The sequence below is a fragment of the Bactrocera latifrons genome, unplaced genomic scaffold (genome assembly GCF_001853355.1).
Source record: "Bactrocera latifrons isolate USDA-ARS-PBARC rearing strain unplaced genomic scaffold, ASM185335v1 scaffold_89, whole genome shotgun sequence".
NCBI classification, from domain to species: Eukaryota; Metazoa; Arthropoda; class Insecta; order Diptera; family Tephritidae; genus Bactrocera; species Bactrocera latifrons.
Window position 1 is genome coordinate 305,698 of NW_017537589.1, and position 23,639 is coordinate 329,336.

Consider the following 23,639-nt stretch of genomic DNA (forward strand, 5'->3'; position numbering starts at 1 on the left):
GAATTTTGGTTTCGTCAATTCTGTCTCAGTAATTTTGATATCAAAGATGCACCACATTAGAAGACCAGTTCTTGCAAATATCGATAAAAGAATGGAAACATCGACACATTGCACCAAAAATCGCTGAGAATCATTTAAATAATGCTGGATACAAAAAGGAGCTCGATGTATGATCAACGGAAAAAAGGTCATATAACATTTCCCACTGCACACTACTGCGGAATCGTAACAAATTCTATCCCTTTTTAAATCGGATGGAATGAGGGTGATCAAAAGTGAGCCAAACGAAAAAGATCGTGGTCGAATAGCGGCGAACTGCCAATCTATATTGTCAACTCTTGTATGCTTTACAGATTCCAAACTAGTAAGCATACATACAGGCAGTCGGAGAAGGCGACTGATGCCCACAGCATAGTGAAATTATGTAGGTAAAGCTTAACACCAGTAGATGGTGAACAAAGCGCAAAGGCCGATGGATTATCGGCCGAGCTATTCAAGTATGCCGGCGAAGAACTGGTGAGGAGCATGCATCAGGTTCTTTGTAGAATAAGGTCGTACGATTGACATTTAAGTGTGTTCAGAAGTTACCATCTTCTACTTGTACAAGAGTGTACAGCTGCTGGCGTACGCCAAGGATATTGATATCATTGGCCGCAATAACCGGGGAACTCCAAATGTCTAAAGCTTACCAAAAATAATTTTTAATAATTTATTAATTTTTTCTCAAGGTATTCAAGTATTACTACAACAAAAAAGTGAAATCTCACAAATAAAATAATAACTTCCCCCAACACATTTTTGAGGAAATTGAAACTTTCGAGAAGCCCACGTGCCGCACTTTTCAGATTTTTTGCACGCCAACAAACGCAGCTGTACAAACTTTCGTGTACAATAACATTTGTGTATGTACTATATGTGTATATATATATGTATATGTCTGTGTGTGTGAACAAGTAATTTCGTATGAATTCATCATTTATGCTTGAATGGCTGTTTAAGTGGTCGCGTGTGTGCCATCAACGTGCATCAAACCAACGCTTACTGCTCACTACATCCTACAGCTACACATACACACAAACATGTATAAATATGTATGTTTATGATACATACACCCTCTCAGTTACCAGCAATGCCACGGTGGGCGAAGGCGAAGTTTTAAGCGAAAAGCTCAGCAATACTCACGTACCTAACATGCCTACCATTCATATGACATACATTCATACAAGCAGAGACACTTAGAGCGCGTGTTTAACATGCCAGCTAAGTGAGTATGTATGTGTGCGTATCTCACAAACATATTTACGAGTGTGTCCATAATTACTCGTATGCCTAAGTTTACAATTGTTTGCGCATGCCATTGTACATTTGTGTGGCCGTGTGTGTGTATGTATGTGTGTATGCATGATGTCGAAGTGAATTTGCCAACTCCCACAACTTGCAACACTAATAAGCTTCTAATTTGGTGTTAATCAATGTGGGGATTTGAGTGCAACGCCAATTGAACAGCAGCGCCAGTCGCTGCAACAGCAGCTTTCACACACATACACATATACGCATCAGCTGGTATGTGAATGTGTTAAGAGCAAAGATGGTGGCAACAATATTAATGGCAATCGGACTGCACTTTAGCATCACTAATTGGTTGTTGTAATTACATGCATTGTTTTTGTTGTACATGTGTAATTTGCTGCCTGTGAACGCATAATTGAATGTGTCAAATTGCCGTGCATGTGCTGGTGTGCGCCACATCCACATCATGCAATTCATGTGTGTGTGCGTGTGAGCGTTAGCGAGCATATAATTAGCAATTGAACTGTTGAACAACTACAAAATCGCTTAAAGTAATTAAAAATTATATTATATCGTAATTTAATTATTAATAAACTAAATTAAGTGCGCGCAGATAGAAAAGAGCAGTATAACAATCAATTAAAAGCAGCTTTAATTTGAAATGGCTTAGCCGTATCATAAAAAGCCGTTATAACTATAATACCSTTAATACAAAAACAAAAAACATGAACGCTAAGTTCGGTTGCACCGAAGCTATAATTCCCTTCACAAATAAAAAATAGTTGCCATACAAGAACTTGACTTTGATAGATCAGTACGTAAGGTAGCTATATGCTATAGTAATCCGATCTGAACAATACATTCAGAGATTATAGTATTGCCTAGTTTTGTCAAAAATCGAACCCAAATTTCGTAAAGATTTTGGGCAGTCGAAAAAGTCTTTTCGTATTTCTAATCACACCTCAACTTGTTTTTTTTATATTTATAATGAACTTTAATGAACCAACTATGTGCCATTTTGTTCGACCACTTTTAGCCATTTTTCCGCTAGAGACATTATTCGATCAGTATAAGCCTTTTCTGGTTTCTCGGCGTAAAGTTTTCACAGGTTTCTCTTGAAGCCAACTTTACTCCATTAAGGGTGTTAAGTATTGAAAGAAACAAATGGTATTCCGATGGTGCAAGGTTCCCAGCCAAGTTCTCCAAGTTTTTGCCGAGTCATCAAAGATGTGTGTGCTCTAGATTTATCCTGATGGCAGCCTAAGCCCTTTTTGTTTATAAGTTCTGTCCGTTTTTTTTCGATTGATTGCTTCAATCTCATCAGTTGTTGACAGTAAAATGTAGAAATAATCGTTCGAGCGGGCTGGAGCAGCTCATAGTAGATGATTCCTTTCCAATCTCATCAACTGTCGTATTTGGTCCACTTCTCGTCTCCTGTTACCATTCGCTTCAGAAATGTTTCAATGTCATTTCGTTTCAAAAATCGCAGATGATAGTTAATTCGATCCATTAAATTTTTCGCAGAAAATTCATATGGTACCCAAACATCGAGCTTTTTTTTTGTAGCCAGCCTTTTTTAAATGAATGTTATGTTCTTTAGCGATGTCATGGCTGCTTATGTGACTTACATGGTCAATCTTTTCCATGATTTCATTGACATTTTCAACGATAGCTCAAATAGAGGCGAGGTGCGAACTATTGTTGTGCTACACGAACTGATACAGAATCGTCTCCGTAAACTTCACAAATTTCATTGGTGGCTTGGGTGGCATTTTTTTTATAACAAAAATTGCTAAATATAGCGAATTTCTTCATCATTTTCACTCATTTTTGAACAGCTGAAACTTTTTTCAACTTCCCCGTATTTAATTTCTTTGGTTAAATGAAGCTTTCCAACACTATATGATATGACACAATGTGATTGGTAGCACTGGTGGTATACGAGTGCAACGACGTCTATTAACAAAATACGAAAAGACTTTTTCGATTACTCAATATCTTATCAACTAAAAAAGTTTTCCAAGCAAGGACTTGATTTTGATCTATCACTTTGTAGGACATCATTATGTGATTGTGGCCCGATATCTGCAATTTTGAAAATCAGCAACTTTTTGGAGAGAAAAGGATATGTTTAAATTTTTAGATCGATATATAAAAATTTTCTTTTTTTAAGGCATCGATATCTCAAAATCTCATAGACTAGTTCACATATATACATATGAACAGACCGAGAGACGGACAAGGCTACATCGACTCAAGTTACACTAATAATCTCTAACGTTTCACTACAAACTTAGAGGCAACCTTATAACCCTATTAAGGGTATAGTAAAAACAATATAGCATGCAGCAAAATCAAATATGCAGAAGTTTAACAAAATTAATTTGCATAAATATAAAATTCTTACACCTTAAAAAAGTAAAATAGAGTTACCAACCGTTCACATAGCAGTTTGACTGGTCACATTATGGTTATTTCTTTTGTTATTGCAGTTAAGTTGAACTTCATTTAAACTTTTTGCATTTACAGGGAAATTTATGAACAATAAACTCGGCAGAATAATTGAAATACAAGCGAAGAAGTGGGTTAATAAAAATTTAATAGACTCTTGCCAATTAACAGCATGTTTGTTAACCAAATTGCGCTATAACAGGCATTGAATTGAAAAGCCTCCGGCCTACCATGGTTAAATGCATTTTGCGAAATTCGCTTTTTGACTCATCCGTGAAGGCAACTATTTAGGGATGATACACTGACAATTTTTCGATACCATTTTTGTACTACGATTTGTTCTTTGCTTGAAAATATGCCACAGTTCCGGTGAACACCTCTTCATTCAACGAAAATTTCTTCCCAACAAGAAACAGGAAACTGTCGTTAGGGGCAAAGTCTGGAGAATACGGTGGATTCGGAAGCAATCCGAAGCCCAATTCATAGAGTTTTGCCATCGTTATCACTGACTTGTGACACGTTGCATTATCTTGGCGAAACAGCAGTTTCTTTTTCTTCAAATGCGGTCCGTTTTCAGCGATCACTTCTAAACTCTGCATAAAAATCCTTAATAGCTGATTTTCGTGGGACAGGGGTGGTCCTGATGGTGATCTCGCCTAGTCGGAATACCAAACAGTTAGGGTCGCGTGAGTTATTTAAGCGGCGAAGGCGTTTAGCTGGGAATTAGGGTCAGTTTTTGTACGAGTGGTGTGTGTATATGATGTGTGGACGGGGACCAGACCCGGGCCACCAGTACAGAGATGTATGGAAACTCAACTGGTAATAGTTTCGGCCACGCGGTCTGACCGCAGACTTAATTCTGATACCACGGGGAGTAGGAGCCCATAGAGTTTACTCCAGTCTGCTGATGTGGACTAGCCCCTCTGGGAGTATCGTGGTGGTTAAAACCCAAATGAGTTAATGTGGAGTTGCAGTGCAACCGGGTGCCGGACCCAGAGCACGTCAAAGGTTTTAGATGAACCCCACCAATGTGGTTAGTGTGTCCATTCCACACTGGCAATCACTGATTAGCGTTTTGATTTGATCCACTGTGCTTTTGAGCGGATATATGGATGCATTTCTAGTAGCGCTATGGCCGGAGACTTTGCAATTGATATGTTATGTAATGGACAGACCGGCAATAATAAAAAAAATCTATTCTCGCAAGTTGTGGCATAGACATTATTATGTTGGATATAAATTAAATACTTTTATACTATATATAGTATACGTTTTCCTTCACACCCTCAATAAAACTCAATTCGAGGTGAAGCACCGCTTCCCACTAATTCTAAGGTACATATTTATGTATATCATAGGCTTTAAAAATTATATATTAGATACGATAAACCTCTCAATAAAAATATTTCTATTTTACCTTATCCCCTTACGCAGAATTTTTCGATAATTCATGAGATGATCCTGAACTGTAAACTAAAGAAAAGTTACAGACAAGGGCTAGAAGAGTGGTCTTGAACTGGAAAAAACTAGAGGGCAATGATAAATTGCAAACTTAAACAATTATATTAAATAATATTAATATTATCCTCGGCCGATAGCCCATGATGCTAGTGCTGCGTATTTTCTTAGTTTGTATAATAATTGTATTATTATGTAAGCTTTTATAAAATAAAAAAAAAAATAAATATTAAAAATGAATCTGCAAAAAACATCTTCCTCTACGTAAATATCCTTAAAATTTTTATTTTCAGCATGGTTAATAGATAACCATGGATTTCCTACTCAACATAATATTTATAGAATGTGCAAAAAATTCCTCTCGGAATACCAATGCATCTTCAGAACCGGAACAGTAGACTAATTTTCTTAAAAACAGTTCGTAAAGAAATCTTATAAGCACAGTATTGTTTAAATTTTGTTCATTGATTTTAAGACAACAATCTATAGCATTGATAGGACCCATTGCAGAAATGCAAAATACCAAAAAAAGCACATTAGAATTGTTATAACATCTGAAGAATAAAAACTGTCCAAAACGCAATTGAAACTGTTCAAGCCTTACTTGAACTTTAGACTCAGCTGTAATATCTCAACAAGCCTGAGTATCGAAGAGAGAATGAAAGCCGTCACTTGGTCATACGCGTCGCTAATTAAACTGTGCAATTCAAAAATACTCAATGGGCAATGTAAACTGGCCCTTTACGAAATCATCATTCAATATTATTATGATACGGCGCAGAATCATAGGCACTACTCAAAGTTGACAAAATCAAACTAAATTCTTTCCTAAGAAAAATGATTTAACTAGTTAAAGAAAATAACCAGTGGCGTATAAGCTAGAACCGTGAGCTAGACACACTTATAGAATTTGTAAATGTTATACGATTTATCAAAGCGCAAAGATTAGGATGGCTCGACCGTGTAACGAAAATGGGTAAGAAGAAAACTGTAGAGGTCAGAGCATTCACCACTAAAAACAAGTGTAAGACTTCGATAAAGATGGAATGAATGGAGGAATACACAAAAAAGCTTGGTCTTCTTCTTCACACTTTTATAGAAGATTATACCATGTCTGAAACCACGGAGAGGTCTTTGACATTTCAGTACACTATAATAAGGAATTGTGGTAGGAATAATAAACAAAATATGGCGACTGGCATCTCAATTGCTCACGATTGATATCCGAAAGYCACTTACTAATAATAATAAGTATAACAAATATTTCGGAATATGATGGCCTATCGGCTCCATATATACTCCCAAACATTAAAAATAGATAGGTAAAATTTGTTTGATACTCATTGAACATTTTTCAACAAAAATCAAATTGCTGCTTAACAAATATAATAATTATTAAATCACTACACAACAATAGCTCCATCAACCCGAAACAAAGTATTTAACACTAAGATAAATTTGATTGGTATTTGAAAAGTTCTTTAACCCTGTAGCAAAAAGTATTAAATTTTCTACAATAAAAACCACTTAGATGTTTTACCAAATACCAACGCTTGCACCAGCTGCCGCGAAGGATTAAAAGTGCAGCAAAAAAATGGGTTTTTACTGCTGGAGAATTCTGTCGCAAATTTGTAATGTAATCAACTCCATTTAATGCATAATGAGCAGCTAATTAAATTTACAAACGTGAATGGCAAAATAACTAAGAAAACTCAACTAATCGGAGAGAGAGAGAGAGGGAGAAGAGAATATCACATTTTTCGCCAGTTAAAATTTTCATTGGGTCTCTGGCGCATAGCAGCTACACAAAAAACACGCAGCTGTGTACATGATTTGCATAATTTTAGGCGCCCGGCAATGCTGAGTCATTTCGTATGCGACAAAGACACGAAATTAACACCGCGACAATATTGTAATGAACAAAAGCAGCGTGTTGCCGTTTTAAGAGCGTAAATTATTTCCTTAATTTTAGGTTTACAAGCAAAAAAAAAAAGTTCTTTATAAAAGCCAAAACTTTAGGTTATGTAATGGGTGTGAGAGAAACGAGCAAATAATGCAATTGAGAGCAGCGTATTTATGGCGCATTGTCGCAGAGATTTGCATTATTATTGGAGAATGCGACGCATATTTGTTTGTTAAATAAAAATATATTTGAATGTAGTAGTGTATTTAAATTTTGGGGACCTTAGGCCGATTTCTGCTTTTCTAATTAAAACTGCAATGAAAACCGAGTGTTGAATTCTTAATTTGTGCCTTCTTATGTTAAATATAATCGGCCAAGGTAGTTTTTCTAACGAAATATCATAGTTTAGACGATCGCAAATTAATTTAGGTTCCCATAAACATATTAAGAAATGTAAATTTCCATAATCTGTGAATATAATTCTTAATAAAAAGGTTTTCAGACTAAAATAAATTGATTTTAAGATCGCATCGAACCATGATTAAAAATATCTCAACAAAATATTAAACAGAAAATCCGTAATTTTTCAGCCAAAAAGTATTAAATTTTCTACAGCTTTATATTATTATATTAATATTCTGAGATACATCAAGAACGTATCCGGAATTTATAAATTACACGAAAATTTTTCAACATCATCCAAATTTATTTTATCGCCTTCAAAGTAACATCAATTTGAAGCGATGCACATGTGCCAACGCTTCTCGCAATTGTCAAATCATTTTGTTATAGGCACTTTCCGGGATGGCCTTAAACTTTCTCGTCGAATTTGTTTTGATGTCTTCAATTGAGTTGAGGCGTGTTTTCCGAAATGGATATTTCAGTGTGAAGAAAGGTAAAAGTCACATGGAACTAAATCAGGGAGCTTGGGTACTTGTTCAATGATATTTGTTGAGTGTTTGGCAAAAATTTAACATAAATACGTAAAAAAAATTTTTTTGTGAAAAATTCGACTAACACTACTGAGGTCGACTGACATAAACAGCTGTTGTAAACACACTGATTGACAGATCGCGCTAATTTTTGACACAATAATTAATGAGAGTTATACCAACCCAGAAAAAAGAATTTACCTGTATTTGATATAAGCGGGAGATGAAAGAGGAAAATGTAGAATTCTCGATACTTTCTTGACATAATGTTTGTTAGTATGAAACATTCAACTGAAGCATTACCAAAACTCAAACATAGCAAAGCTTAACGAACATTGGAGAACATATTTTATTGAACAAATTTCAATTAAAAGTATAGTCTCGCCATTTAATACACAATAATTAAAGTTCGTACGAATATCTTAAAAGCTGCTAAAGTAAAAGGCTACAATAATTTTCACTGCCCTTGAGATCCAGCATTTATTATTGGATGTCGTATATTATCCAATAATGAATTTCAATGAAGAAAATATTGCAGCCATAGCTGAGAGTGTACAAGAACATCGTAGACGTGTGGAACGACGTCGAAATCTTAAATTGAAAAAATACAAAATGCAGCTTGTCAAGAACTGAAGCCGCTCGATCTTCCCTTGAAAACTTCCAAGAAGATCCGACGTTTTCGAGCCAAATTTTGTTCAGCGATGAGGCCAATTTATGGGTCAATGGGTATATAAACAAGCAAAATTTGCAGCCTTTAGTATGTAGAGCAACCTGAACAGATTCAAGAGCAGTGATTTCATTCAGAAAAAAATAGAAGCCAAGATCGACACACAGGTAGACTTTTTCCAATGCGGACAATCCCGTTTCGATGAAAACCCCCAAAACATCACGCTTGTTATTCGCCAGTTACCGGTCGAAATGCTCGACCAGTATTGGAAAATTGGACCCAACAGACGGACGATGTGAGACGATGTGGAAGAGCTAATCTTTAAAAACTAAATGCCAAATAAGGTTTTTTCGAAGGATAATAGACATTCCCCATTAATTTTGATGTTAATGTGTTGTTTTCTTCAAAAAAAAGTTGGGAATCTCGAAATGGATCACCCTTTATTACTAAGTATACCGGAATGAAGTGAGCGTTAAGATAAAAAATATGTTGGTAAAGAACATTTCAATAAATTTACAGTCATTGAACAAACAACAACATTTTGTTGAGAATGTCAAATTTTGTACCGAATAGTTATGATATGCGGCAAGCATTAATTCTTTGTTTCCATTTAAAGAAAAGTTCTGCAGTCGCATCGAATGCTTGTCGAGGCATATGGTGATCATACTTTATCAGAGGCAACATGCAAAAGATGGTTTACACGGTTCAGAGATAATGATTTTGATGAAATAAATGAAAAACGTGAAAGACCACCAAAAAAAAAATGTTTGAAGACGCCGAACTGCACGTAACATTGGATGAAAATGACTCTGAATCAAAAGCAAATGGCAGTCAACAATTTCAGACCGTTTGAAAGAAAAGAGAGGAAAGATCCAAAATGGTGGAAAATGGGTGGAAATCAGTTTTTCAACGAAATATATGAAAAGGGATTTTTTTTTAAATCCTAAAGAAAATCATCGAATAAGATCATGGGTTAATACAAAAATCGCTCTATTCGGTAAGAAGACAAGAAGAATATGTTAATACTAATCGCTATAGACAACAAATGATCAGTTTGAATTATGCAGTGATTGACAATGCACCTGCACACAAGACAAAATCGGTTTAGGATACATCAAAGTACTTGGCTGTGAGCTGTTATCCCACCCACCACATTCACCAGACTTGGCCCCATTGGACCTCTCAGCTTTCACCGTATATGCTTTATCCGGTATAAAAAATTTAAAACCGATTCTACACAAGAACTAAATAAATCGGCTTTATGTAAGCGAATCTTTAGATTTGATTGATCTCCCGATACAACCATGGTCGGCTCTACATAACCGGAAGGAAACAGGACTTTGATCCGGCCAAGAATGCTTCTACAACTTTATTTAGATGTTTTTGAAGCTACAACGCCTGATCAGCATCAAAGAGAAACTTTTAATCAAACAATGGAGAGTTTTATTGGGTGGTCGAAAAAGTAGTATTTTGTCAATAGATGTCGTTGCAGTCGTATATCTCCAGTATTACCAATCACATTGTGTCATACATTTTGAAATTTTTGTATGAAAAATTTGTGAAGTTGACGTTACTCTATCAGTTCGTGCGCTTCCGTTCTGGAGTTCGAAATTTCGGTTTACATTGACGGAGTAATGTCTCTTAACAGAAAAATTGCAAACAGTTTGTTTATTTATTTGTTATATATAAAAAAAGTTAAAATTTGATTTGAAACACGAAAAGACTTTTTCGACTCCCAATATTCAACCCAAATCCCAACCTGCGATGGTAGCAAATGAATTTTAGTTATTGAAAATTATTGCTCTAATCGGAATCGGTGGATAATGCGATAAGCCACAATTCATTGAAAGGTGTTTTTCACATTCCCTAAACGCTTTATATGAGGATAGGATACATATAAACACGGTTCCTGCGTCAAAAAAAAAACATACAAATCAAAATGTAAGCACAGGAAACTCTAACGGGAATGGGTAAAAAAAAATGCCAAGTGCAGCGACATTGCTTTAACATACTTAGTAGTGTTTTTATATACATATGTATAAATGAAAGAAATTTCAAAAATACTAATATAAGCATAAAAATGAGAAAATTAAATGTCTGAGTAATATTAAATTTAAATCAAATTTAATAATAAAAATAAATATTAAAAAAATCAAATTCAACCCAAAACCAAGCCTTTGATGTTGACGAAATTGAGAGTGGGAGAAAATATTCAATAAAAGCACACAATGATTGCCTATGGAAGAAGGAGGAAAAAATAACAACAAAAGAAAACATGAAAAGTACATAAACAAAATCATTATTAACCCCTTGCCAAGGCACACAGCAATTCGTAAAGTTAACAACTTTAAAATGAGAAAAAAAAAGTAAGGGGTTAAGAGTCGCAAAAGTATGCGCGGCATTGAAAAACAAGCTTTTCCTGTGTTTCGCTTATCGATTGTTTGGATATTCTTTTATTTTCATTTCGCTTTTAAGTTTGACGCACCTCTTTATAGGTATGTTGTTTGGCTTATTTTACCGCCAGTTCACCTTCAATTGCTTGATCTATGGTAGGCGCTCACAAAGCCGAGCCTTAAATGGGAATTTCGTATTGTAAACATGCGAAGACATTGATTGCCGCCGGAAGTGCTTTGAATACAAAGCGAAGCAGGCAAATCAGATGGTGACCAAATGGTGGAGGTGTGCTCCGGGTGGTTTTAAGTAACACAATTTGAAATAAAACAAAAACAAAGAAAAACTGCGGAAAAAGGGCTCATTGTAAAAATCAATTGTAATCGTTTGTTTTCCTTGCGATTATTGCAGCCGCTGGTATTTGAGTAATGCTTCGTTTGTTTTTTGGGGTTATCGGCATATTTATTGAATTGAATTTAAAAATTTTAAAGCAGTTTGGGAATTTTTTATTGAATACATTTTTTAATGTGAATTCGAAGTAATAAAAGTGATCTTCGAACTGATTCGGTTTTAAAATCTGAATCTCCACCTATAACGAAAATTTAAAAATTTATGTGAGTCCTAAGGTTTAATATCGCTTACAAAAAAGTTTCTGGTAATTTATGAGAAACTAACGACGATTGGAATTTAAGTCTGCTCTGCCCAATCCAAAAAACGGAGACCCTACAATCTGCGCCAACTATCGTGGGATAAGTCGCATATAAGGTTCTATCGAGTGTGTGAAAGATTAAAACCCAACGTCAACAAACTGGTTGGACCTTATCAGTATGGTTTTAGACCTGGAAAATCAACAACCGCCCAGATATTCACCATGCGCCAAATCTTGGAAACGACCCGTGAGAAGAGAATCGACACAAAATTTCGTCTAGCTTGGAACCAGTATTGACACCAACAACAACGTCAGGCTCGAAATCCAACGCAGAATAACTCTTGTTAACAGGTTCTACTTCGGACTGAGTAGGCAATTGAGAAGTAAAGTCCTCTCTCAACGCTGTCTACGTCAATAAAGAAGAAAACCAAGACATCAAAGACCAGTCAACATAATATAAAAGTGGTGAAAATAACAGCAATATATCTCGAAAATTGTAACAGCCACTGGATAACTCGATGGAAATCGAGAAGTTGGTGGAAAATTTTCAACAAAGAAATAAATGCGTAATCAGGAAGCGTAATTTAATTGCAGTTCATCGGGGAAAGCAAAAAAATCAATGAAGAGTTCTCAGCAAGAGCTTTGCTTAAAAACTGGCTCAAGGTTTAAAACCAGTTTTTAGCCAACGATTTCAAGGTTGTTATTTGCACGAATCTTTCTCGAACTGTCAATTCGTGGGGAAAAATTACTTAGTTGTCAAAAAATCACCCCAATACTGATTTATAGTGGTCTTACCGAGTCTAATTGGATTTTTTTTTTCGAATATAAGCGAACCAATGTTCGAATCAGCTATGCCACTATTTATTCATGAGAAATTTATGAATTTTATTAATTTTAAACACAGAATTACTTTGAAGTAAAACAAAAAAATCGCATTCTAAATGTAAAGTAATAATATTAGAATATACAAGCCCTACTACACCCAGCAAGTCACGGCTACCGAAACCCCAACAACGGAACAACCCGGAAAATAACACTAACTTTGTAAGTAACCGGCCACTTAACCGATAAGATGTTTGCAATTTTGGTTTTTTTTGGTTCAATTCTCATTTTCACAACAATTACTTTCCAGAACGACCCTAAATCACGTAATTTTATGAAAAGTACGCATGGTGCGTATGCTATAGAGAATATAGTAAAAAAAAATCTCAGGGGTTCTCAATCAAGTCAAAACGATAAAGAAATTATGTAGTCATCAGTCAAAATATCACCTGATCCAGTAGGTTATAGAGAAAAGGTTAAAAAAAAAATGTTCTCAGAGGTTCTGAATCAAGACCTTTCATGAAAGAGTTCTTAGTAGCAATTATGAACAGCAGGTAAATAAGATTTTTCCAAAAATTTAATCTCAGCTTCAGCAAAATGTGAAAGGTCAGAAGAGAGTAATTCAAGAAGGATTACCAAAAATTGGTGATCATCGAAGTCACCGAACGGAAAATTCAAATAACGAATTTTTTCGATAGTGTTGGGGCATAGAAAGAAAGGTGTTTGGTGGATTGAATTGATAGGCCATTCAAACTGATAATGTCTCACGACTACTGGTACTATGGTAAGGCAAAACGCCGGACTTTCGGCGGCCGGAATTGTTGAGGTATTTTTAAGTGGTCATCCGGCGGAAATGTCAGCACTGACGACCGAAGTTATTATATAGATTCTGAACAAACCCGACCTCTTCTAAAGGCAGTCGCATTCATGCATTTATTAAAAACGCATTCAGATTTATAATCGAAGTCATCATATCATTTCGAAAATTCTTGCCATTTTAGCAAATAATTTCAGAATTGTGTAATTTAAGAGACAGTTCAAAAATCTTTTATATAGACAAAATAAGTAGAAGAATGATATGTACCAAGAGCAAAGTGCCCCATATCCTGCCATTAGTTTTGTGAATGCCAAACTGCAAATTTTCGACGTCGTTATCATTCAACCAAACCGACCAACCGTTCATTTGGGCAATGCGGGTGCCTGGCAATTGCATGTTCATTGCTCATCATTTATTTACAATGCCAAGCAGACGAACTGGAGTAAAATTAAAGCGAGGAAAGTAAAAAAAAAAAAACACACGAAAAAATATTACAAGTATAAAATAAGAAAGGAACAACGCTCTACAGAGGAACTACTAAACCACCAAGGCTGATCGTGTATATACTTTCCAAATTCTAAATGCAATACAATTGCAATTTATGAAGGTACGGAAATAAAGACGTGCTATGCAGCTGTATATTAAGTATCCATATTGTATTCGACCATTTGATAGCTTGTAATGGGCCATCATGCGATGGGCGCTACCACCAATGAACGATATAAATACAATATAGACACTTCCTGCAGTTAAAGCGCATCAGCAGCATTCGCAAATGAGCAGCAATTGAAGAATACTCTTAATAGAAGTGGCTTGCATGCGCCTTAACTACCAATTGGAGAAATGCAATGTGAAGAGCAGAGCTTAAAGAGCAGTTTATAAACGGATAAATATGTAATAAATGCGGTAGTCAATTGTAATACAGCAGCTGCATTTGTAGACACCTTATATGGTTACACGATGTAAATGTATAAATTTGGTAGAATTTGTCTTAATTTAAAATTATTTTACACTTATGACTAGTGATGCCACAGTGTACGATTAGCCAATCATACGGCATTTAGTGTTATATTTTGTTTTTTTTTTTATAAATATACATTTATTTCTTCATTTCAACAATTTAGTGACGTGGACTATGTTAAAAACTACTTCAATTTTTAACTAACTACTGTGCTAAACTACTTAGCTTACCTTGACTCTGCTATGAGTGTAATTCTATTTAGCTTAGCCACAATTTCATGCATTATATGTTAAAGTATTTCGTATTCGCATATTCTTAACCGCACTAATTACTATTTTACGAGTATAAATATTTCGCGTTTTCACTTTTGTCTACAACTCAAAGTTATCTTCGTAATTGTCTTTGAACAGCAATAGCTGCTCGAGCGCGTCGACGTAATCATCCTCCTCCAAGCCAGCTGCTTTATATCGATGCAGTTTGGCTATTTTCACACGTTTAGCCTCGCGATGCAGCGTTTCTAGCGTATCACCCAACTCGCTAGATGACTGTGCAGCGGCTAGCGTCGGCACAGATACGACTTTCTCTTCTGGCTGCCTTTTTGTGGTTGGCGAGAGAAAACCCAATTTTGTCATTTCTTCGGCAAACATTTCAGTTGGAAACGGTATGCGCGTTGGCATAGCCATTGACACCGATGCCACATGTGACATACTCGCATGATTCGCACATTGCAAGTACAGTTGGAACATTTCAGAGACGCTATCACATTTATATGCGGCCATGCGCATTTGTTCCTTAGCCTTCTCCAAAGGCTGTTTTAGGCGATCGCGTGTTATACCGCGTACACACAATGTTTGTATTACATAATCGGTGCCAATACTGCAGTTGGGTGTGAGTGATGTGAAAATTGGGCCTTCAAATTGATCCAAACAATCAATAAGATCTTGGTTGTGTTGCATGGGGAATGGCAGTGCAAAAGCGGCGCCCGCCAATTTACGACCGTAATTATTTAAATCACCACAGAAACCAGCCAGTGAGTATGCAATAGGTGCATTGCGTAGCCGATAACGCAATGAAATTGTTTCCAAGTATGCTGCGAGTACAGCAGACGTCTGATACAAATTATCTGGCTGATAAGTAAGTGAGCGCAGTTGCCGCGCTGCACCCAATTGCCGCCACACACGATCGCTTGTGCTGAGCGGTACAAACAGTGAAGCTTGTTCACTTAACTTGTGGAACGCCAATGCGCTATTAACAACACGTATAGAGTCCGACATGGGTTCATCTGGCAATCAGAAATATATAAACCAAAATAGAATAGTTACAATGTACATTATATATATTTTTTTATAAAAATACCTGTATTTTCAAATGGCGTATTACGTGGTGAATAGACTGGTAAAGCAAAATTTGCTTTTCCATATTCATCATTGAGGTATTCCATGCATGCGGTGGCTAAGCCTGAGTAACCATTAAAGCAGTCAAACAATGTTTGAAATCCTTGAAGAAAGTCGCACTCTTCGACATATTGTCGTATTTTATCACAGAATTCATCTTCGAATTGTTCAGTGTGCCAAAGTTGTACACCACATGCGTAAGTATCGAAAGTTTGCTTCTCTGTACTATGTTTATAATCATTAACGATGTTTACAGTTCGTGGATGATAGCGTGCATATAGGTAATCCGTCCATGTATCAACATTATCAGCCAAATTATAATTTTTCTCTTGTATATCGATTACGGGATCTTCGAGATCTTTTTGAAAATCATGTTTACTAGCATGTGGTTGCTCTACCACTTCCACATCTGTGGACATGTTTTGAAGCTCCTCTTTAATTTTCTTTACATCGTCTGTCGATTCTATGCTTTCATTTGTACGTTTTATACTATTTCCGTACAGCTCACCTTCACGCGGAAGATGCTTTAGGGATCCATCTAAATCAACAAGCAATAGACGAGGTGTATATGTTACCTGCCTCTGTAAATGACCAAAATTATGGTATAAAAAATATTTTTATTTTACCTTAACTTACATTTAAATTGACACCTTCTCTATACAATACGTCATGAGAAATTTCTGAAGGCGTGTCTTCAGGATTGTAACTAAAGCTGGATTCCTGTATTAAATATAGAAACCGTTATTTTTACGAATAAACTGTTCATTGCACCGGTTGTCGCACCTGTATATTCCACCAATGCGCTCCAATATAGTTGGCATAATTGCCGAATTGTAATGTGACAATCTCACGAGTGGAAGACATGTTATATTACTAATTTGTAACTAATATTAACAAATTTACCGATCAAAAACTTCACATATGTCCAATTAGCAAAAAATGCGACTCACTGAAACGCGGGACTTTATTTTTGTATTAGTCAGCTGACAACTGAAGTGCTGCCAAATTCACAAAACGTCTGGGTGAAAATATGGGCTCATCGGGTACATTCGGGTGATAAATATTTGCACTGTAATTTCCATTGTTAAATTTTAAAATTCTTATAACCTTTTAATTATTGTGTATTTTGCAACAAAAGATATATTTTATTAATATATAACTTTTAAGAAAATGTATGACATTTATATTCATATTTCTTTTTTATTTGTTCCGATTTCAAGACATATTTTGATATTATATCACCAATTTTAAACTAAACTGCTAAAGCAGTGACACAAAGCGGAAATCAATTAATAACCAACCTCAAACAGTGAACATATGTACATATATAACAAAAACAGAATTTTTTGAGCAGTTTTAATATTTTTCAATATTTTATTTAGCTTATACATATATAACTGTGATTTAGGTTATCCCACTGTAGAATCATTTACCTTTTAAGGAACTATCATACCTTATTTAAATCAGCTGTAAATAAGAAATATATATATGTATGTATTTTAGAATAACATTAGACCAATTTATTTTAAAATATATAATTTTACTAACCATGTACTATAGTCACCAATTGTAGTATAGATCTCCTTTAGCTTTTGATAATTTAATTTTGCAATTACATAAATATCCAATACAATAATGCAAATATATCGGCATTTTTCCACGTATTTGTTCTTTTGCAATATTTATTGTTAAATTATATTTTTACTCTCCGAATGGTGAATCGAAAATAGCATACTTTCGATTATTAAATTAATTGCAAATTTGTAGCTTCTTTGCAAGTTATTTCTTTTCATCATTCAACTTCATAGATAGATAAATGTTCCATATTAGGGATATAAATTGTGCATATAACACTTGATAATTAAGTGGAACCACGGAAAAGTTGATTACTTGCGCAGCTGGCCAAAGCATGTAATTTCGTGACAAAATCGTAAAGTAATCATTTCTGAAACGGTCTTGGATGGCTGGTATGCTTTCACCGTTGATAAGACCAAATATGCCTATTAAACTAGCAATGAATGATGGAGCAAAACATGTTTGATCCAATGCCATTTTCTTTAACGCACGATTGAGTGGTGGAGACCCCTTTGGCACTATTTTATCTAATGTTCCATACCATCCTTTTAATACGGGGCCAACGTAGACCACACCCACAGCACCGAATTTCAATATCCGATTTACGTCTAAGTTTTTCAGCTCTCGTTTTTCCACAAATGTTTGGCAAATCGCATCACCGGCGGCCATTATTACTCCTACACGGAGACCTTCGGAAATCAGTGCGCGTATAGAAGTCGGCATAACGAAACAAATTATACGCTAATAATTTTGAAATTTTGAAATTTTGAAATTTATAAAATGTGTGTTTTGTATAAAGAAAATAAAACTTAAAATTTCGACCGGCAAAATACTCTATTGACATTAAAAAAGTAAACAAAAACATGTGGCTTTGTTTATAAATGGAAGGGTTGATTGGAAACACTATTAATGTGGTAACACAGCCAAAATAATTCTCAATTTACATAGGGCAATATTGAGGGTGACTAAAAAATCATATGTTATTGGTGTCACAATTTATACATTGCAATTTTTGTTGAATAACACAGGGTATAATTGCAACCCTGTTTTAGCTGTCATTTTACAGAAATACATATTTTGACGTTAAACTGTAGATTTTATAATTTCTATTTAAATTATAAAGATTTGTTTAAGTTTTTTTTTGTTAAGAATAAATTCAGAAGGTGCGATAATTTACAATAACCATGCACAATAGTCATTTACAATAAATTTACCGAATCAGCAGCTCATATATCACTAGATTCTGCAATGGGTGCTCTCGTGCCCTTGCATATTTCGGGGTAGGATTTTTGCAATCTGCAATCTTGCGAGAGCAAGAGAATCCCCCTAATAATTAAATGTCAAACGTGTACACTCATATAACAAAAACTTGGCAGCATTGTAAATCTCGTTCATATGTTTTAGACAAAAACGTGTGGTTAACTGCGATTGCTTGGAATTCAGATATAAGTAGATATTGTGAAATATTAATAAATTGTTCTGTGTTTTTTTAAACTAGTAAAAATATATTAGCCACACAATGGCAACTGGAAAAAAAGTTCTCCAGTTTCATGAAATGGAATTGGATGAACGTCTGCTGAAGGTACGCAATGTGAAATATTTAATTTGTTAACAAAAAGAAATTTTTTATCCTTTTTGTAGGCTATTTCGAAGATGGGTTGGCTCCAGCCAACGCTTATTCAAGAGGCCGCCATACCTTTATTGTTGGAAGGTAAGGACGTCGTGGTGCGTGCACGTACTGGTTCAGGAAAAACTGCCGCGTTTGCATTACCGCTTTTACAAAAGCTTTTAAATTCAAAATTAAATGCATCAGAACAGTGTACCAGCGCACTGGTACTGTCACCCAGTAAAGAATTATGTCAGCAAACACGCACTGCAATGGAACAAATGGCTGATAAATGCGGGAAAGTAGTTCGCGTTGTAGATCTATCTTCTAGTGATGTTGTCGCACAACGACATGTGCTGTCGGAACGTCCTGATGTGGTCATATCAACACCATCTAAAGTACTAGCACATGTGCAAACGGGCGCTTTAGACTTGAAAAAAATTGAAATGCTTGTGGTGGATGAGGCAGATTTAGTATTTTCTTTCGGCTTTGAAAAGGATTTTAAAAAGCTCGTCGAACATCTGCCGCCAATTTATCAAGTAAGTAAAGAAAACGCCAAATATAATAATGCTTGCTTAAAGAATAACATATTTTAGGCAGTGCTTGTATCCGCTACTTTATCAGATGATGTGATGAATATGAAAAATATTGTGCTACACAATCCAGTTGTACTGAAATTGGAGGAACCTGATCTGGTGCCAGAAAGTCAACTTACACATCAGCGCATATCAGCGGAAGAAAACGATAAACCTGCAATATTGTATGCTTTGCTGAAACTGCGTTTGATACGTGGCAAAAATGTAATTTTCGTAAACTCTGTGGACCGTTGCTATAAGTAAGTTTTTTTTTAAGAACTTTTTTTTGTTACATATGCATGATGAAGTTTTAATTTTACGAATGAATGCGCAACTTCTCTCGAGAATTTGGCGTATATATGATTTACTGTCTAATCTTCTCTCTGATATCGGTTTCATCCTTCTCTATTATTTGCTTTTTGAAAAATCTAACATAATATAATTATTTCTGTTGTAGGCTCAAACTATTTTTGGAGCAGTTTAAAATAAAATCATGCGTACTCAATTCGGAACTGCCAACAAAAATTCGTATACATACCATCAATCAGTTTAACCAGGGTATTTACGATCTTATAATTGCATCCGACGAGCGCATGTTAGAAAATCCTGGCCGCAATAAAAGCGATCGCGAATCGGGCGCCTCTCGTGGTATAGACTTTCAGTGTGTATCGAATGTAATAAATTTTGATTTTCCCATCGATGCCAACTCGTATATACATCGTGCTGGACGTACGGCGCGTGGCACAAATAAAGGCAGTGTCTTATCACTCGTTAGCTTGAAGGATAAAGAGGCGAGTGACGCTGTTGAGGAGCGTTTGCGTAGCGGCTACATGAGCGAGGATCAAGTTATCAAGTAAAACTAGTTGATATAAATATTTTATGTATTTTGATAACAATTTTTTTCTTTCTATTTTAGAAATTATCAATTCAAATTGGAGGAAGTTGAGCCTTTCCGTTATCGTGCACAGGATGCATGGCGTGCCATCACACGCATTGCCGTGCACGAGGCCCGCTTGCGCGAAATCAGAATAGAAATTTTCAACAGTGAAAAACTGAAAGGGTTTTTCAATGAAAACACGCGAGATTTGCAAGTACTCCGCCATGATAAGCCGCTGAAAACAGTGAAAGTGCAACCACATCTTTCACATGTGCCAGAGTATATCGTACCCAAGGCACTTAAACGTGTGGCAACAACAGCAATAACACGCGCTCCCAAACAGTCTCGCGGATATCACTCCACGGCGAAAGCAGCTTATGAGAGCCAAAAGGATAATCCATTATTATGTAGCGAAATCGATTATGGCCGCAAGCGCGGTGGCGGTAGAAGAAAATAAATAAAGAAAATGATTTTTTAAGTTTTAGCTGTAATATAAAATAAATTAAAGGAAAAACTATTTTTTGCATGATCTTTTCACTTATATACTTGTATATAGTATGTATGTTTTATTCAGAAAATGTTTATACAGATGTTTATCTTAAATATGTAGCAAATATGAATTTATGTAAGCATTTGTTATCACGTAACGAAAAAACTTCTAAATACTTTGTACGTTAATTCTACGTATGTTGCATTTTTATGAAATTTCATAGCGCGAAACTGGCGGTTATTCAGAAAACAAAATTAGCCTGGTTTTTGCGCAAAATTTCATAAGTAAAGTAAACTGACTTAATGTAGCAATGCTTTAGTAGCTCCAATTAAGTAACTACACAGGGTAGAAGAAGCTTAAATTGAATTATGGGCGAGCTAAAAAAAATTGTAATGAAAATTCCATCGCTTTTGTAAAACTAATTTTTGAGAAAATTTAAAGTACACGAGCTGTTTACAAAGCCAAATATTATTTACACCGAAATGCGTATTCCTTTTGGTTTCAAGTTTAGAGGTTGAATGCCTTAAATATGGGTAGTAATAAATAATTAAATTCACTTTCTCAATGTAATTATTTTCAAAAGACGTATTACGCACTTAAAGCTTTGTTGCTTTGTACTTTGGCCGCCCATACAATCGCTTCCTCAAACGAGTTTTCGGCGTCGAGGTGGCAGCCTCGATGTGCCGACTAACGACACACTCGCACCGGCTTGCAACATGCCACCCGCGGGCAATTGCAAGTGTTGTACCATTAACTGCGGCTGTTTTTGTAAGAGACTCTCTGCCGCCAAACGTTGCTGATGTTGTTGTTCATGGCTGTCGTCGTCATCATCTGAGATCAATGAAATGCTTAAATCGCTGGATAGTTTTAAAGATATTGGCGGCGGATTAGGCGAGACCATTGGTGGCGTATCCACCAGTTGTCCTTTACGTCGTACAGGCGCTGGCTTCTGTTGTCCATTTGCAAACTCCGATATACCACAAGAAGCCAGGCCTTCACGCAGTTTTGTTAATGACAACTCATAAGTACGATTAGCAATAACCGTATGCACGGTGGTTTCATCGGGTAGCATAGGAAACAACTCGTTGTCATTAGACTTGATACAAGTGCCGCCTGCTGTTGATGAGCGTGGCACAATCGATACGGTAACTTCTTCATCAACTTGCGCACTGTACGGTGTTAAAAGGGTGGGATATGACGTATTAGATTTAGTAGGTGAAGGCGGCTGCACAAGTTGTAAATTGTTTGTGGATGTKGGAGATATTGTTGTTGTTGGCGGCAATGTTTCAGTTGCAATCGTTAATGCAGGCGAAAATACGTTATTTGTAGAAGATTCTGCGAGGGGTTCTACCAAAGATATATCCATATCACTTTCATCACTTAGAATTATGCTCTCATTGTTGACGATAACGGGTTGTTTATGACGTTTTGGCTGTTGTGATTTACGTTTACGTTTAACACGACGTGGCATGGGCGCTACAGAAGCAACTGGTGGTGGCGCGGGCGGGTTTTGTAGATTCTGTACAGGAATAAGCGTTATGTTCGGCACTTTTGATACTTCAATAGCGTGCTTGGGAAAAGCGTAGATTTGGGTAAATAGTTGTTTGGGTGCTGAATGTACGTTTGAAATTGGAACGAGTGGTGGTGGACCATCGGAAACTGTCATCGATGCACATTTTGATATAACAATTGGCTTAGCTTCAGTTACCTTAACGTCCTTATTATTATTTTCTATTGTTTTTTCATCTTCATCCGATAATAAGTCAATCGTTACGTCTGCACGTAAATCACATAAAACATTTTTGCGGCGCTCAGTCTTTTTTCGTTGCAATAGGTGATGCTGCTTAAAGCCCGCCGCCGCCAACAATGCTTTGGCCCAACGGAGACGTTTCTGACGCAGACGTTTGTTGTCGAATAGCGATGGTGAGATATAAAAAGGACCGGAATGTTTTGGAGTTGCATTTTGCTGTTTATTGTGGCTATTAGGCGTAATTGCTTCTGTTTTGTTCTGCTTTGATGGTGTTACTGTAAAAGAAAAATGCATATGAATATTCTGAATTTAGACTGCCATAGTCGAGCTTAATTTTAAAAAGTAAACAAACCATTTGTGGCATCCATTTTGACTTTTTAACTTAGTTTAAAATAAATAATTATTTTTGTAGGGAATGTTGCTATAATAACTCGCAATAGTTATTATTACTCGAAGGTACAGTCCTTTTGCAACTTGCATAATTTTGCATTTCAACCCAAATCACAAATTTCTCTTAGTCGGCAATGCATTTTCACTTAAGTTATTATACTTTTGTTTGACAACTTATTAAGTGCTTTATTTATTAATAATATACTGTTTAATATTTAGTAATTGTATTGAAAATATAAAATATTGTAAACAATTGCAATATTTGTGTTTATTTTGTTCTTTTTTCTTAGCTAAATGAAACGCATTAGGGTTGCTTCGTGCTTATGTTTGTTGAAATGACAACAACCACTTGATTTCATGGTGCAACACTGTGTACATTAGTGTTACCAGACTGTTTTTGAAAGAAATATAGCCAATACCTACTTAATTCATGTTTTCATTGAAAGTTTTTTTTCCAAATATTTTTCATTTTGTAATAACAAATTAACTGATTTTTCGTAAATAAAATCAAAAACTGTAATTTCAAAAAAATCCCACAGTTTTACTTGGGCAAAGCGATTATATGACCATATCATTTTTGTTTCAGAGAATCCAATACCACGTTATGAGAGGCAAAAAGTATATTCCGAGACTTTCTAGAT

The 23,639-nt window shown here is 35.7% G+C and overlaps 4 protein-coding genes across 4 annotated transcripts; 1 reads left to right on the plus strand and 3 right to left on the minus strand.

Moving 5' to 3' along the window:
- Positions 1-14,396: 14,396 nt before the first annotated feature.
- On the minus strand, positions 14,397-16,713 carry LOC108977425 (protein misato). The gene is made up of 4 exons (XM_018947105.1): positions 16,519-16,713; positions 16,372-16,455; positions 15,698-16,316; positions 14,397-15,623 (listed from the first exon to the last, which is right to left on the minus strand). Exons 1-4 carry the CDS (start codon positions 16,597-16,599, stop codon positions 14,713-14,715), a joined length of 1,695 nt encoding a protein of 564 aa, XP_018802650.1. The 5' UTR covers positions 16,600-16,713; the 3' UTR covers positions 14,397-14,712.
- An 800-nt stretch (positions 16,714-17,513) lies between these two features.
- Positions 17,514-18,118, minus strand: LOC108977413 (mpv17-like protein). Its single transcript, XM_018947082.1, has one exon. The coding sequence runs from the start codon at positions 18,031-18,033 to the stop codon at positions 17,515-17,517; it is 519 nt and encodes a 172-aa protein (XP_018802627.1). The 5' UTR covers positions 18,034-18,118; the 3' UTR covers position 17,514.
- A 597-nt stretch (positions 18,119-18,715) lies between these two features.
- On the plus strand, positions 18,716-20,870 carry LOC108977427 (probable ATP-dependent RNA helicase DDX56). Its single transcript, XM_018947106.1, has 5 exons — positions 18,716-18,892; positions 18,952-19,455; positions 19,513-19,751; positions 19,949-20,344; positions 20,408-20,870. Exons 1-5 carry the CDS (start codon positions 18,830-18,832, stop codon positions 20,823-20,825), a joined length of 1,620 nt encoding a protein of 539 aa, XP_018802651.1. The 5' UTR covers positions 18,716-18,829; the 3' UTR covers positions 20,826-20,870.
- Positions 20,871-20,889: 19 nt separating this feature from the next.
- LOC108977428 (protein a6) lies at positions 20,890-23,257 on the minus strand. Its single transcript, XM_018947107.1, has 2 exons — positions 22,961-23,257; positions 20,890-22,883 (listed from the first exon to the last, which is right to left on the minus strand). Exons 1-2 carry the CDS (start codon positions 22,974-22,976, stop codon positions 21,502-21,504), a joined length of 1,398 nt encoding a protein of 465 aa, XP_018802652.1. The 5' UTR covers positions 22,977-23,257; the 3' UTR covers positions 20,890-21,501.
- Positions 23,258-23,639: the final 382 nt, after the last annotated feature.